Source organism: Spea bombifrons, chromosome 2 (assembly GCF_027358695.1).
Source record: "Spea bombifrons isolate aSpeBom1 chromosome 2, aSpeBom1.2.pri, whole genome shotgun sequence".
Taxonomy (NCBI): domain Eukaryota; kingdom Metazoa; phylum Chordata; class Amphibia; order Anura; family Pelobatidae; genus Spea; species Spea bombifrons.
Window position 1 is genome coordinate 77254990 of NC_071088.1, and position 17231 is coordinate 77272220.

At 40.3% G+C, this 17231-nt stretch overlaps 1 protein-coding gene across 1 annotated transcript in view; it reads left to right on the top strand.

Moving 5' to 3' along the window:
* The window catches only part of PPM1E (protein phosphatase, Mg2+/Mn2+ dependent 1E), an 87295-nt gene extending 70954 nt beyond the window's left edge, over positions 1 to 16341 (top strand). The window contains exons 3-7 of the mRNA XM_053454871.1: positions 242 to 441; positions 5672 to 5860; positions 12926 to 13069; positions 13154 to 13247; positions 14850 to 16341. Coding sequence (XP_053310846.1) covers positions 242 to 441; positions 5672 to 5860; positions 12926 to 13069; positions 13154 to 13247; positions 14850 to 15808 — 1586 coding nt within the window. The 3' untranslated portion in view covers positions 15809 to 16341. The remainder of the gene's footprint in view (positions 1 to 241; positions 442 to 5671; positions 5861 to 12925; positions 13070 to 13153; positions 13248 to 14849) is intronic.
* Positions 16342 to 17231: the final 890 nt, after the last annotated feature.

The window sequence follows — 17231 nt, forward strand, 5'->3', positions numbered from 1 at the left end:
CTACTACATTATGTTCTCTGGAAACAGTGCAACAATATCAATCCAATATCTGGATATATATACCAAAACTTTTCATGTCAATGGAATTTGTCAAGGACAAGACATGTAATTGCACCATGATTATTATCTTTAACTTATTGTTGCTATTTATTTAAGGATGGGTATAGTGACTTGAAAAAAACATTTTGAACATTTCACTTTCATGCCAATATCTGTTTTTTACTTTCTATTTTCTTTGTAGAGATTGATACAGTGAAATTAGCACATGCAGTATTCAGCAAATTACATGAGATCTGCTGTAGCTGGGTGAAGGACTTTCCCATGCGGCGCAAGCCACACCTGTATTATGAAACCTCTATCCACGCCATCAAGAACATGCGTCGTAAGATGGAGGACAAGCATGTCTGCGTCCCGGACTTCAACATCCTCTTCAATCTGGAGGTGACTGCAAGATTACTACTTTTGTAAGGAAAAAGCTGTCCCACTAGGACAGTCTCCAGGAATGTACAAATTATGTGGTTAGAGAATGGACAGCAAGTACAACTATGTAGTGATATACAGACTATATGGCTATATGTCTTTTTTGTGGGATGGTGACTTGAGAAATGCATTTAATGTGCTGTTCCATATACTGTGCTGAATTTAACACTTTTTGTAACAAAATGCAGCATTACAAACAAAATCCCCAATGCTGTTAAATTCTGCAACACTTCTCAGATGTAATTCTAAAATTATGTAAAAAAAATATCCTTAATTCATAATACTTGTCAGGGCCACATAACTGGCATGTGACAGAGAAACTGGGACTGACAGGCATACTTGGGAACTCTCTGGCTGTGACCTGAAGAACTCTGGGAGAAGAGCCCCTTCTCAGGTTCTCCAGGTCAACACCCGAATCCCACCGGGTTGTGGGAGCGGAGTCTTGACACACTTGCTCCCCGTCCCTTTTCCCCACCCTTTCCCTAAGTGTGGGTGTTTCCCGTGATGTCAGCAGGAAGGAACACTCACTGACCGCAGTGGGACCGCCCACTGACATCCATGGGCAGTCCTAGCCCCTTCTTGCAAGGGTAGGCTCCAGGAGCCGGAGCCCACAATTTCCCAGGTATACTGATAGGTTGCTGATGCAGAACTGAAGATGCTCATCAAGTGTCTGTATTTTTATGTGTGATTAAACATTCAGAGGAAATAAATAAAATGACAGCTCTGCTAAGGTGTACGTGCATAAATAACATTGTAAAAGTAGCCCACTCAACACTGCTTACCCACACTTTCCCTTTACTTGTGCTTTGCACCAACAGCACAGCTCCGTGCTTGTGTTGTATGATAACAGCAGAGACCTCCATCAAAGGATTTCCCCTACCAGTAATGATCCCCAGTGCTCACAAAAGGGGCAGCTCATCTTAACACTGGGACAGTATGCACAAATTGGGACTGCCCCACGGGATGTTTAATGTGGTCATGAAAGGGTTTAGATTATTCACTGACTGTCAGGTTTTTATTTATGTTCTGTCATCAGGGCCTTAAATTAAATGATAAGTCTGGCATCATTGTTTGAATCAAGTGGTTTTAAAGTAACAATACACACTTTTTTTAGGGAGCATGATGAACATATTCAAGATTTATTTTACCTTCCATAAGAAATAATTTCTGGTTAGCCTATGATGTCACAGATCCACTGGGTGATAATGGCCATTAGTAACAATTGTGTTAGAATGCATACAAGGGTGATGGGTATGTAACTTCATTGTGTGTCTGGATGTGAGGTGTGTTGATACTATTGTCCCTACTCTAGCTCACATCTTCAACCTCTCCCTCACTACTGGATCAGTCCTATCCTCCTTCAAGCATGCTACCATTGCTCCAATCTTGAAAAAGCCCTCCCTGACCCGACTAATCTGTCCAATTACCGTCCCAACTCTCTACTTCCTCTCACCTCTAAGCTTCTTGAAAGAACTGTTTATACACATTTAACTAAGTTTCTTGATTCCAACTCCCTACTTCACCATCTTCAATCTGGTTTTCGCCCTCAACACTCTACTGAGACCGCCCTTACTAAAGTTACAAATGACCTACAAACTGCCAAATCCAAGGGCCACTACTCCATGCTAATCTTACTGGACCTTTCTGCTGCTTTTGACTCTGTGCACCACCCTCTTCTCCTTTAAGCTCTTCATGCTCTTGGTCTCAGTAACACTGCTCTCTCCTGGTTCACTTACCTCTCAGTGGGGGTACCCCAAGGCTCAGTTCCAGGAACCTGTTCTCTCTCTACACTTGCTCACTTGGCAAACTAATTGCATCCTTTGGCTTTCAATACCTGTATGCTGATGACACCCTGATCTATCTACCCTCTCCTGATCTCTCTCCTTCTGTCTTAGATCATGTAACTAACTGTCTCACCTCCGTCTCTACCTGGATGTCTAAACGTTTCCTGAAACTCAATCTCACCAAAACCGAACTTCTCATCTTCCCTCCAACGCTGAGATTCCCCAATCAGTTTCCCTCGATGTTAATGGTGCTATCATCTCCCCGTCTCCTCATGTCAGCTGTCTTGGTGTCACCATTGACTCCGACCTTTCATTCACCCCCCCCCACATTCAGTCTGTCCCTTCCTAACACAGCATGCCACTAAGGCTCTCGTCCATGCCCTTGTTATCTCCTGCCTTGATTATTTTGATTATTGTAACTCTGTTTTAGCTGGTCTCCCTCTTAACTGTCTCACCCCTCTACAATCCACCATGAATGCTGCTGTCAGACTTATCTTCCTCTCCTTCGCTTCACTAACGCCTCTCCCCTCTGTCCCCTCTCCTGGATGCCTGTGCGCTTCAGGATTCATTTCAAAATCCTGACTCTTACTTTCAAAGCCCTTCACAGCGGCTCCCCTACCAACATCTCCTCACTCATCTCTAAATACACCTCTGATTCCTAGCTCTCATGTCCGCTTACAAGATTTCTCAAAGGCTGCCCCTATCCTCCGGAATGCTCTGCCCTGGCCTATTCGTCTTTCTCCTTGGCTTTATTCCTTCAAAAAATCCCTCAAGACCCACTTCTTTAAGGATGCTTACAACATAGCACATTAATGCCCTCCTTTCCTAGACCCTCTCCTGCAATACTTTTACTAGTGTGGCTGTTCCATCCCTAACAACGGCGCTTTTACCTATTGTGTAATAACCCAACTCCCTCTAGACTGTAAGCTTGTTTGAGCAGGGCCCTCCTCACCTGTTGTCTCTGTAAGTCAAATTGTTATGTCCTGTCCACCCATTGTACAGCGCTACAGAATTTGATGGCACTATATAAAACAATACATATTAATAAAAATAATAAGTCATTGACTAACAAAAGGTCATGATTATATGAGTAAAAAGGATATATTTTTTTAAAATGAATACAAATGGCCATGCTATTTTATGTTCGCATACCTTATCTTACTTTTCTTTACTTCTAAGGATGAGCAGATTAAAACCCTTCTTGCGTTACTGCTTCCTGTCTTGTGAATAGCTGGACCATGGAAGGTTGAGCTGAGTTCAGACATAAAAAACCATAGAGAGGTGTCACACAGTTACGTATTGCCTTACTGGGACAGGAAAAGCATTTCTGCAGTATTCTGTCAGATATAAAAAGCACAAAAATACCTCTAGCTCTTTATCATTCAGGAAGCAGACAGTAAAGGTATGTACACATAAAATACCACCTTATCTTGAGTACTCGTTCCCTTCTTAAATACTGGTATTAGTCAGTATGTCTTACTAGAATAAAAAAAATGAAATCTTATTTGTTTACTGTCTTGGATGAAATTTATTGGGATTTTTTTTATATTTCAAAACATGCCCTTAAAAGGTAACATTTATGACTTTATTATTCCTGGAGTACACTAGATTAAAATGCCAAATTTTATGTGGGTAGGCATGAATGTGAAAACAACTTGACTCCCCACCACTTGGGATTAAATACAATTAGAGCATACATTGTTTTTTATACGTCCACTTTCTCTGTGGTATTCCCAGGGCCAGAATAAATAATATTAAGCACCAAAGCACTTGCTCTTTGAGTCCTTAATACATACATTAATGCGATATTGCTTGGCTGGCTGCTTTTATATTAGATTTTATTTGCTTTGCATAAAATTTTACAGGTTTTGCATTTACTCATTTCTCTGATTTACATTTTTTCAGAGTCATGCACCCATCATGCACGTTTCAAATGAGATATAATCAGCACATTAAATGCAGACAGTTTTGGAGGACAATTGATAGATCTCAGAAATAATAATAACCTTCACCATGTTTTCAAAATATAGAATAACAAAAGATACCACTATGGAGAAAAACATTACTTCTGCATTACAATCTGCAGGTGCCACCCTTTTCTTCCATGGTATTTATGTATTTTGTAAAGGGGAGATTATGGAACATAAGGATATATATACACTCACTGATACACCTTGCTAGTACCGGGTTGGACACCCTTTTTTCTTTCAGAACTGCCTTCATTCTTTGTGGCATACTTTCAAGATGTTAGAAATGTTCATCAGAGATTTTGGTCCATATAGACATGATGGCATCACGCAGTTGGTGCAGATTTAACCGCAGCACATCCATGATGCAAATCTCCCGTTCTACCACATCCCAAAGGTGCTCTATTGGATTGAGATCACCTGTGGAGGCCATTGGAGTACAGTGAACTCATTGTCATGTTCAAGGAACCAGTTTGAGGTGATGTGAGCTTTGTGGCATTGTGCATTATCCTGCTGGAAGTAGCCATCAGAAGATGGGTATACTGTGGTCATAAAGCGATGGACATGGTCAGCTGTCGCATTTAAGCCCTGCTCGGGGGCCAAAAGTATGCCAAGAAAATGTACCCCACACCAGTACACCACCACCAGCCTGAACAGTTCATACAAGGCATGGATCTATTGCTTTCATGTTGTTTATGCCAAAGTCTGACCCTGCCATCTGAATGTTGCAGCTGGAATCGAGACTCATCAGACCAGGCAACATTCTTCCAGTCTTACATCATACAATTTTGGTGAGCCTGTAGCCTCAGTTTCCTGTTCTTAGCTGACAGGCATGGCACCCGACGTGGCCTTCTGTTGCTGTAGCCCTTCTGCTTATTTGAGTTACTGTCGCCTGTCATCTCCTGTCATCTCGAACCAGTCTGCCCAGTAGATCAGCAGTTTCTGAAATACTCAGACCAGCCCGTCTGGCACAAACAACCATGCCACGTTCAAAGTCACTTAAATCTCATTTCTTTCCCATTCTGATGCTCGATTTGAACTTCAGCAAGTTGACTTGACCACATCTATGTGCCTAAATGCATTGAGTTGCTGCCATGAGATTGGCTGATTAGCTATTCATGGCAGTTGAACAGGTCTACCTAAGAAAGTGGCCAGTGAGTGTATATATCTGTTATAGTTGAAAAGTGGTGTTATCACCATATCAACCAAAAAAATCATTAACACTTATAGGCCCATTCCATTAGTTGCTATGGTGGTAAAACCACTTTCCCCATAGAGCTAGTTTAGTTATTAAAGAAATGTGTTTCTTGCAAACATGGCAGGGAGTGGGGACACAGCATTTCCAGAGTACCCATACATCATGAACATAGTGGTGTCCCAACTGGTCAGTTCCACAATCTACAAGAACACCTGTACTTAATGTATTCTTTGTATCCACAGGATCAGGAAGAGCAAGCTTACTTTGCTGTGTTTGACGGGCATGGAGGAGTAGATGCTGCTGTGTATGCTGCTATACATCTTCATGTGAACTTGGTGAAGCAAGAGATATTCCCACAGGATCCTGCAGAGGCGCTGTGCAGAGCTTTCCGCACCACAGATGAGGGCTTTGTTAAGAAGGCCGCTAGGGAGGTCAGTTCTATGTTTGGACATACGAGCTCGTAAACATAAGTGTCTTATGCAACGCTACAGCTCTACAGTATCCATAATTTAAATTTACTTGACAAAGTACAATTTAAATGCTGTTACTTTTTGGTACCCTTTCCAAATTAGGCTTGCCATTTAAACCATTCATCAATCTTTTTGTTCAATATAGTATTGTAGTCCAAAAGTAATTGTGAGAATAATACAATGCACACATTTTATATATCAAAATCGGTATTTGTTTTAAAAAAAATTATTTTGGACTCACCTTTCATTCACTACTTCTAATTTTGTGTTTAATACCTAATGGTAATTTGGTCTACCTCCTAGTCTGCCCCATAGAGAAAGACAAGTTGTGTTATTGAAGAGGGGTTTCCAATGTGTTGCATATTACCTTACTCAGTGCCACTGTCGACTGTGTTTCTTTCCTCAAATTTACGGCAGCAGCAACATGCCTTCTGCTATATTAAACATGATGTTTGTTGTATAAGTCAGATTCTACTCGGATTCCTTTTATTCTGGCATTGGCAAGATCATCCATGATCATTCAAGTTAGCCATATTAGCAGCCATCATCTTATAACTAGAGTAATTAGCTCAGCTTCCATTGGCATATAACTAGAGTAGTGATGGAAGTAGTTTTTAACCCTGGAAGCTATATGAACTACAGAAAAAGTATATATATGACCTACAGAAAAAGTTAAAAAGGTTATATCACGGTTAGTACTGCACTTTTCATGTGCACCTAGGCACTAAAACTGGTGGTTTCTCCCACTTTGGCAGACATTGTGAAATATAAGATTAAAAAAATGTGAGATATGCTTGAAAAATTAATCTGTAATGGGGGTTGGTAAGTATACTCCTTTTGTTTTGAGCCCTTGAATAACAGCACCGGAAGCACTTGCCTATTCTGCATTACAGAGAATCAGAAACTTAACTCAAGATATTCCTTTTCCATTTAGCCTACTGTGGCAGGGGATGTCCTGGCTATACTGTTGGGTATAAGACCTGCAAAGTTCAAGTCTTCCTGCACATGATATGCTCACCTCCAGTCAACTCCAGCCATGACTCAGGGAACGCTGCTGGTAGGGGTCTGTTCAGACCCCATGCACATGGCGAGTGATGTGGTATCACTGTTAACTTTCTACTATTTTTCATCAGAGTTACTTATTGCATTTTACAGGATGTACATATGATTATTCACATTAACCCACAGCTCAGACCCATTCAATATCCACCTTGTCATCGACATCAACAAATTGTTAAGCTTTCAGAGCTCTCATAGCCTTATTTAGAATTGCCAGCCGTCGCTTTATTTTAGTTGACATCTTGGCATCACATTTTCAGTTCTCGTGATGAATAAAAGAGTGCGGATATTAATAGCGTGTCTCAATTTTGAGTGCACAATTATAAAAAGAGCAGGAATTCAGACGGGTCCTAATTCTTTCATTCATCATTTTCTTTAAAGAGCCCTTGGTTGTCCTTTCTTTCTCCCTGTGAACAGTTAATTAGATCTCAGATGTCAAGAGTGATTAATTCTTGCATAATTTTTTTTTCTGTCATTATTACAAAACCATCCTTTTCATTTTTTTGGATGAGAAATGCCAAGATTCCTTTTCCCTTTGGTGCTTGGCTAACATCTGGCAAAGATTTTTTGGGGGGTTTACCTTAACTCACCTACTATCTGCAATTAAATGAACTGCTTAACTTTCCCACACATGAAGTAGCACAGAGTAGGACTGATTAGGAGGGTTTTGATTAGAAGAGCGCTCTGATTAGAAGAGTTATTTTAATCTGTAAATGCTATTTCATGTTTTTATTTGGGATACTGAAGAACGACATTGGGAAAAGTGACAGATCAGCTGTAAGTAATAATAGTTCAGCTAAGCAGATCCCTAATAAAATCATGTTCTCTGGACATTTAAATGTAATGTTCAATTTCGTGGAATTTAAAACGTTTGCAACCAAAAAGTTAGAACTCTCATTCCTAGTGCAAAACCTTCCCAGAAATCATTCTATACTGTAAGAGTTTGCCTGTTTTACATCGAGGTACTGTCAGCAGTCCTACAGAGCACCATGGACCTGTCATCTGTTATATCTTCCTGCTGGGCCTTCGTCCCAACAAGTGAAATCAAATGTAAGCTCAACTGAGCAGGACCTCCCTTCTTTTTGTAAGTGTCCTATGTAAATAAATTGATTATAATGAAAGCCAGATGAGGTTCATTTACCGTGAGAGGATGCCAGTCATGGTAGATTGAGTATATGACAACATAATGTCTATGAATATTCAGCTCCTCAGTGTGCTGCTGCTTAATGGAGCAGTTACAAGTAGATCTTTGATTTCCCCATCCACACTGTTTACACTTTGGAGGACTGTACCTAGTTAGGAGAGTCTCTACAGTATGCTGTACCCAGTGAAACGCGTCCTTTAGAGGTGGCACGCTCAGCCTCCCTATTAAGCTTCAGAGGGGCTCCCGGACCTGCTGCCCTAGTCAGCCAGAATACGCCATATATATATTTAAGCATGCCTGCTGTAGCTTCAGAATATTTCAGAAACAAATGCAGACACAGTACATATTGTGAAAGGAAGAGTCTGTTGTATGTAAAACAGGATGTCCGCTTCAATCCCTTAAGTAGTATTCACTGTCCCACAGCTTTTTAAAGATTTAATTTGGTTGACAATAATGATAGAGGCTGACATAAGAAAAGCAATGTGATAATCAGGTGAATAACATTCACTAATTGTCCTTTATTAGGTTTAGATTTACTAGGACAGTAATAGGCAAAGAAGCAAAAACACCTGCAGTAATGAAGGTCCTTGGATGCAAACTGAGGTAAAAGGATTGGGAATGTGGATGAAGTAGATTAACTCCATGTAAACGCTAGATATGGTCTTTGTTTGTCCTTGACAAAGCCATGGTTTGCATTAACTAGAGGCGAGTGAATTAATAGTGAATATGGCTGAAAATGCACCTCATTTATCATGCAGTCACCGAACACATTATATTTGCTCACACAAAGTTAAATGACTTAATCATTTCCTGTTTCGGAAAAGTACTTTGTCTTTATGAAGCAATATACCTGGTAAGATGGTGGGGAAATTCTGTGCGTGATTTGTCTTCAGTCAGACTGAAGCAGATGTACATGTGACGAGCTACTATCTATCATGGTGACACAAAGCTCAAGGTGACATTGCAAAAATAAGAAAACAGAAACAAGCTGTCACCGCACAGACATGATGTACCATGTTCTCTGCAGACTGCATCCAGATGAATTGCTCAGGGAAGGATAGTGTCCACTACTCAGTGAGAAATATCAGCAGCCTAGAACATCTCCTTTACACATGAGACTGACCTGGCTAGAGATTGTGTAATTTAGAGTTGGTACTATTTTCGTAATCATTAAATATCTAAATGGTTATTTGTGTAAAGGGCAAACTGAATGTTGCTGCGTCAAGAGATTCCTTGAGATATATAAAAGGGAAGCAACAGAATCTGACTATATAAAGAATGATACAGAGAACCAAATAAAATTGAGAGGAACATGTTTTGATGATGCCAGGAAATCTTGTATGGAATGACTGCGATTCATGAAGATGAGGAGCTATTTGAGGAATCATTTGTAAGATGTTCCTGTACATAAAGCATAACCCTATTTGTGGGTTTCTCATGGCATGTAACCAAGCCAGATTCCCTTGACTCATAGTGTCTGACTTTCTTGCAGATGCCATGCTGGTTCTTCTTGACAGCAGATTATGCTCTCAGAGTTCATAAAATAGTTTTTCTACTTTAGGACAGAGGTCTCCAACAGGTACAGTAGCTTGTAATGCCGCTGTGGAGCTCACTTTGTTCCATCATCACCTTCTCAGATAGAGCAGCATAAGATATGTCAGGATGAGGAGGGAGTCTATGTAAATAACCATCGGAGAGAAATACAATTAAACTTCAAGAAATAAGAAGATGCCTACAATGTACTAAATTGCTCATTTTGAAGTGTTTCATTAAGTAACTCTAATCCAACAAAAGATTGGAGACCATGTTTTATTGTATTACCGTATTTGCTCGATTATAAGACGACCCTGATTATAAGACGACCCCCCAAAATCTGAATATTAACTTAGGAAAAAAAGAAAAAGCCTGAATATAAGACGACCCTAAAGGAAAAAAGTTTTACCAGTAAATGTTAATTCATGTAAACTATTTTTTTTAATAAAAGCTATGATTGAGAAAAATATTTTTTTTGTTTTTATTTCCTTGTATTTTCCAACCTGCCCCCAGTTACGCACATCTGCCCCCAGGCTTGCCACACCAATATGGCACTGTGGCCCATGATATGCCTTTTAACCCTCTATATGCCACTGTGCCCCATGGTATGCCTTTTGACCCCCTATGTGCCACTCTGCCTCCAGAAATGCCTTATACCCCTATATCCCATTCTGGCATTTAGGGGGTTAAAATGCATATTATGGGGCAGAGTGGCATATAGGGAGGTATAAGGCATTCCAGGAGGCAGAGTGGCATTAAGGGAGTTAAAAGGCATTATATAGAGCACTCTGCCTCCAGAAATGCCTTATACCCCTATATGCCACTCTGGCATTTAGGGGGTTAAAAGGCATATTATGGGGCAGAGTGGCATATAGGGAGGTATAAGGCATTTCAGGAGGCAGAGTGCTCTATTAAATGCCCCCTTAACGCCACTCTGCCTCCTGAAATGCCTTATACCTCCCTATATGCCACTCTGCCCCATAATATGCCTTTTAACCCCCTAAGTGCCAGAGTGGCATATAGGGGTGTAAGGCATTCCAGAAATGTCCTACACACACACACACACACACACACACACACACACACACACACACACACACACACTTACTTACTTACCGGTGCTTCCAATTTCCTGCTGTATTGCCGGGGCAGCGGGTTGACGTCTCATTCCGCGGCAGCCGGGAGGAGGTGGAGTTGGCAGCGGGGGTTTGTATGCGTCCGTCGCAAATACCTTCCCCGGCTGTCAGCGATCAGGAACTCTGGAACTCTGATCTCTGACAGTCGGGGAAGGTATTTGCGACGGACGCATACAAACCCCCGCTGCCAACTTCACCTCCGGAAGCACCGGTAAGTGCGTGCGTGCGTGCGGGGGGGGGGCGACGATAGGAGGATCCAGGTCCCCTGCAGCGGTGCGGGGGATCTGGATCTTAGTCTCCTAATCAGACCTCTATTTGAGGTCTGATTAGAAGACGACCCCGATTATAAGACGAGGGGTATTTTTCAGAGCATTTGCTCTGAAAAAAACCTCGTCTTATAATCGAGCAAATACGGTACTATTGTTCTCAGGGGCATAACTAGAAACCTCAAGGCCTTGGGGCCCCCAACTTCACCAAGCAACACAATGCCACCTTTGCCCCAACCAACTTGTGAGTGCCACTTTTGCAACCAAGCAGCTTATCAGTGCCATTCTAACTCCCAAACACCCTACCTGTTCTATCTTTGCCCCCAGCTTATCAGTGTTCCCAAATAGCTTATCTGTGCCATCATTGCCCTCAAACAACTTGCCTGTGGTTCTTTGCCTCTTCCTCTCTCAAACAAACACTTTGGCACACATGTAAACACACACACAAATTACACATGCTCTCTCACATCGCTCATGCGATTTCACGCCACTTACACATACATGCTCACTCACACACTTAAACTACTATGCCCACAAACATACCTCCTGCCACCCGCGCCACATACCTCTCCTCTCTCCACAATGTCCTGATAAGATTACTGCAACTGAATTTTTTTTAAATATAACCCCAAATATGCTTTCTGTTTAAGTCTTCCTTTTTCATGACCCAAATTTGTTTTTATTAGAAAACACTATGGATTGGAAATATTTTCATTAAAAATAACAACAAAATAGGCAGGACTATTCTGCTAAAGGCAGTAATGAAATATCCCTTTCAGAATATTGATTGTTCTACAATCAGTAGATTTGTCACCCAGGACAAATACCACTATGGCCATTGTATTATGCACATAGAAATCACCCCAAAATAATGTCCAATAATTTAGTAATTAGATTAAAAATGATTCCATTATAACTCTTCTCCATGGCAGATGGTTTGCCTTTAGGCAGTTGTCTGCTTTCCGTGATGATATATCCTGCCCTACATACACAATGAGCTTTTGATGCTATCTGAAAAATAATGGAAGAATAAATATGTAACAAGGAGGGCAAAAATAAACAAGTATATGGTAATGAATGTAGTGTAAACAGACACAGAATACAAATATAATAGTATTTAAAGTAAAGTACTGAGCTGTTTTACATTAGTATGTATCAGCATTAACCATGTCTGATTACAATCCTTGCTTTGTTCACCCTGTAACTGCAACATGAAAAACTGACGCACTGATCTAAATTACAGATGTTTCTTAGTCTTCTTCAGTCAGTGATATTGTGTAATACAATCTTCTTCTCTTAAACAGTCCCACTTGCAGGCAACAATCGCCATTTATTAGCGATTAGATATCTTTATTGCTAGCAAGTGGGATTCCGGTACTAATCACTATTTATTGACAATGCATACATTAGGTATCTTTAGTACCAGAAATGATTTCTAACCGTGTATATTGTGCTTTGTTAGCACCATGTGGAAACATGTAAATGTATGTGAATCCGGAGCACAAAAAGGTTTTTTTAATGCTTGTGTGAGAATTTTTAATGAATTTTTTTTCATATATGAAGACTACAAACTGTTGTGGTCTGGTCATTAAAGCATGAGTTTGCAGGACAGTTATAGTTTTGACTTACTGACCTAACTGCATTGCACACATAATGAAAGGCAACCCCAGCATGTTTCTGTTGAACAAAAAGGCCTAGACCTACAGAATTCATAGATCAATGGGTGGAAAGACGCCCATTAATCTATGTACTCACTGGTTTAACCAGCTGTTATAGAAGGCCAGCAAAGCCCTTCTTGCTGGAGGAGCTCACTGGGGTCCACTCTTCACAATGTATTGAAGCAAGGGGAACTGGGGAAATAAAATGTTGTGTTTTTTGTTTTCTACAGAACCTTCGGTGTGGAACAACTGGAGTGGTGGCATTTCTCCGTGGTAACATGCTGTATGTGGCCTGGCTGGGAGACTCCCAAGTGATGTTGGTACGGCGGGGACAACCTGTAGAACTTATGAAGCCCCATAAACCAGACAGAGAGGTGAGTGATTACATTAAGTCATACTGCTAACATGTCCTGGGCTACAGACATTGGCTCCAATATGTTTTTCTCTTGTGTGTCTAGGATGAGAAGCATCGTATTGAGGCCTTGGGCGGCTGTGTGGTCTGGTTTGGAGCATGGAGAGTTAATGGTAGCCTGTCTGTCTCCAGAGCTATCGGTAAGGAGCAGTTTAATTAATTCTCTTCCTATCCTGGTTTTCTTGTGTTATTCATTTTAATTAAGTGCTTGAAGATCTCCGACATACAAACAGCTTGTGAAGTACCTCAAAAAAGACAGCTTACACAGAAAATTCCCGAGCTCTCTCACCTAAGATGCAATTAAACCAAGGAACTCAAATGTACTAATCAGTAAAGCTAGTCTGACACCAAATTCCTAATAATGCAAATCTTTATGTATAATGACAAGAGGTGATCCTTGCACCACCTATTTGCTATTTGCAAATGGATTCTTCTGATATATTACAGCGCAGATCAAAACATACCAGACAGTCTCTTCTGTCTGTGAGAGAGGTTGTACTTGGAAATGGAAAACAGATAACAATAAAGTTAAATATTTTATCAGAAAATGTTGTTCAAGAACAAATTTAGCACAGAGTCATTTAGAAAGTAGTAGCTTAAAGAGGAAGGTGGTTCTCACACTTTACAGATCTCTGGTCTGACCTCAACAGAGTCTTGGGTACAGTTCTGGAGACCCATGTCCAGAAGGATATTGACATATTGGAGAGAGTTCAGAAAGGCTACTCAATAATAGTAAGCAAACTCAATATGTATAGTTTGGAGAAAAAAAGAGAGGGGTGTGATAGAAACATGTAAATGCTTTAAGGGAGGAAGGTTTATTTCAAAGGAGGAGAAATACTTGAACAAGGGGTCACAATCTAAAACTACTACTTTAGACAAAAGGTGGCAGATAAATGGAACATCCTCCCATTAGAAGTTGCAGGGGCTAATACAGTGATGGGATTCAAACATGCATTTGAATCTAAGACAAGACTATGGAATTAATGTTTACAGCAAGAAAAATGGGCAGACTAGATGGACCAAATGGTTCTTATCAAATTCTGTGTTTCTATGACTCACTTCTCCTCCATTGCAGTAGTCTGTGCTTCAATTCCTCCAACATAACACATGGCGGGGACTGAGGTTAATAGCTGGACTATGCTAAATGTTTAACATACACTTCTAAATAGCGCACTTCGATCAATCTAGCAAAATGAGATTAACGCTAAATATATAAAATGAGAAAGGAGAGGGCACTTAGAGGAAGCTAGGACCCTAGCAGGTTTCTGAGTTCTGGTGGCCATCTTATCTATGGCCATATAATCCATAACTTTTGTCAGACACTATCTGTAGCCATGCTTTTGCCAAGGCAAATCGAGCCATGAGCTTGTGCTCATGGCTATTAAGGGATTCAATTGGTCTAGACAATAAAAGTGTCAAATGATTCCAGGAAATTAGTTTATATAGTACTATACAGGCCAAATGTAGTACTTGAGTCCAAAAACTATGTAACTAAGGCCATTACCACCACATGTAGTCTTATGTTCTTATCACTAATTACTGCACCACCTCTGCAAGAAAACTATAACGGTGTCAGTACATACTACATCGCCGATTCCACAAAATGGTAACTGACCTTTTCTGTTTCGTTATAAAAAGTACCTAATTAACAGTATTCTCAAGAATAAATTATCTATTGACAGCTAAATAAGTACTGCAACTTTGATTCATAGCCTCCATATTTTATTTCCTGTGGTGAACAGGGGATGCTGAGCACAAGCCATATATCTGCGGAGATGCAGACTCTGCCTCTGTTGTCCTTGATGGCTCTGAAGATTACCTCATTCTGGCATGTGATGGCTTTTACGACACAGTAAACCCTGATGAGGCAGTGAAAGTGGTGTCTGACCATCTAAAAGAGAACAATGGGGACAGCAGTATGGTTGCCCACAAGCTTGTGGCTTCTGCTCGTGATGCAGGTTCCAGTGACAACATCACAGTCATTGTTGTGTTTCTCAGGGACTTAAACCCATCTACCAACACTGAGCAGGATAACAACCAAGCAGAAAACTCTTTTGATGGTGGTCAAGAAGGCAATGGAGATGACAAAGAGAACCAGGGAGATGGCAAAGGATCATGGCCACTTCACCAGTGCTCAGCACCTGCTGACTTAGGAGGTTATGATGGACAAGAGTCCTTCACAGATAGAACTAGCTTGAACCTTGGCCCTAATATACAGATTATAGAAAAACAAGGCTATGTAGACCTGCAAGGGGAAGGCAGCAAACCACGTAGTGCCAAATGCGTGCCATGCTCCCAAGTGTCAAGCAACATCTCACCAAAAAGAGCCAATATGAAGAAAGAGTCTGCAGGAAGTCCTTCAGCTTATCGAGAAAGTTCACTCTGTCCTTCTCAGGAGCTAAAGGATGAATGTTTGAAAGTTGTAGAGAATGATCCCTCACATGCATCTCCTGTACGGTTCAGGAAGAGGACAGGAGGGACTAAGGTCAAACCAAAGTTTCTTTCTTTGATAAAGCCTTCTCACAAAGCACTGTCTACTTTATCAGTGCCAGGGCAAAGCATTGGTAAACATAGGGTATCACTTCATAGCTCTCTAATTTCTAGGAAAACTAGTCATAAAGGTAGTTTGATGAATAGAGCATTGTTAAGAGAGAGCAACTGTATAGCAGTGGTAGATCTACATAGATGCTATAATATGTAAAAGAAACCTTAACCTCCCTTGTGTATTCTTTACTTGTAGTGTTCCAGTGAATTAGGTTAGATAGACTCTAATGGCATATTTTGCTATCTTAGTGTATTGATCACACCCCAAGTAGTGCACAGTATGGTACTCTGTCTACTTATAAACTGACATCTCTATAGGAAATTTGACAAGTGTCAGCTTGACACACCACTAGCCACTTGCCAGTTGACAAATCTTGTCAAAATAGGCCAAGGATGACATTCAATGTGGCACAAACAAATCACAGAAACATTAAATATCCTCGGAGCCAGAGATTATTAAATAACATTTCTTATAAATGCAGTTAAAATGCCAATTGGTCTTACCCCTCACAATTCTAATCATACTTGACCAAAATCTGCAGTCTTCATATTTACTGCACACTGTGGTCAACATCAAAAATGTGGCACTTTTTGCACTGCTGATAGTAGTAAATTCATTAAGACCACTTATTCCATATCAGTGGCATGAAAGTGAAAGAGTGAAAGCGACAGCTGCCCCTCCTTCCCATATAAATATATATATATATATATATATATATATATATATATAAACACACGTTTTTGTTCATATCCCTGAAGTGAGGTTTAAACAAAAGTTAAAAGGGACCTACTGCATTTTTCTGCCCAAGTGTCCACTGCAGGTACAATTTTATAGTGTACTTTAGAAATAAGATTATATATCTATATATTAATACCAGTTATTTTTATAGTGTTCGATGTCACACTTTATTATGGCAATAAGGCACTGTTAGAATAGAATGAAAACTGCTGACGAGTTAACTTCTGCGGTGCATGGAAACTCAGGTATGACAGTGTCAAATCAGTAGTCACATCACCGTGCATTTTCAGTAGATCCTTATTAACAGATTTTCATCAAAGTTGCCATAAAATGCAGATGTCACTGTCATAGTGTCTGCCCCTCTTTAAAAAACACAATATACAGAATTACATTAAGAACCCATACAATTAAATGACATCATGCACTCCATGAATTCTGATGACCCCCCACATTTTAACCCCATTAAGCACACATCTGTGGCAGTAAGTACCTTGCAGTGGGTTGTTAGGCTCTTATCATTTGAATTATATTCAGTTTTCAGCACCAAATGATCATATCCATGTGGACGTGTTGTACTTCAGACAATAACTGCCTTAATTTAATGCATCATGTTTATTCTGCCATCTCTCCCAAGAAAGCATTTGAATTTTACCTGGCCATATTGTGTAATGAAGGTGCTGATTTAATAAGGCCAATTGGTATCTTTTTTATTTGTAAGGTGCCAATATATCCTAGAGTGCTCAATTCTGCAAAACAAAACAGTGTTAGTGGATAAGCCAAGTATTATTCTCATCAAAGTTTTAGGGAACAAAAGCAGTATAAGGTTAAAAATGCCTCCCAA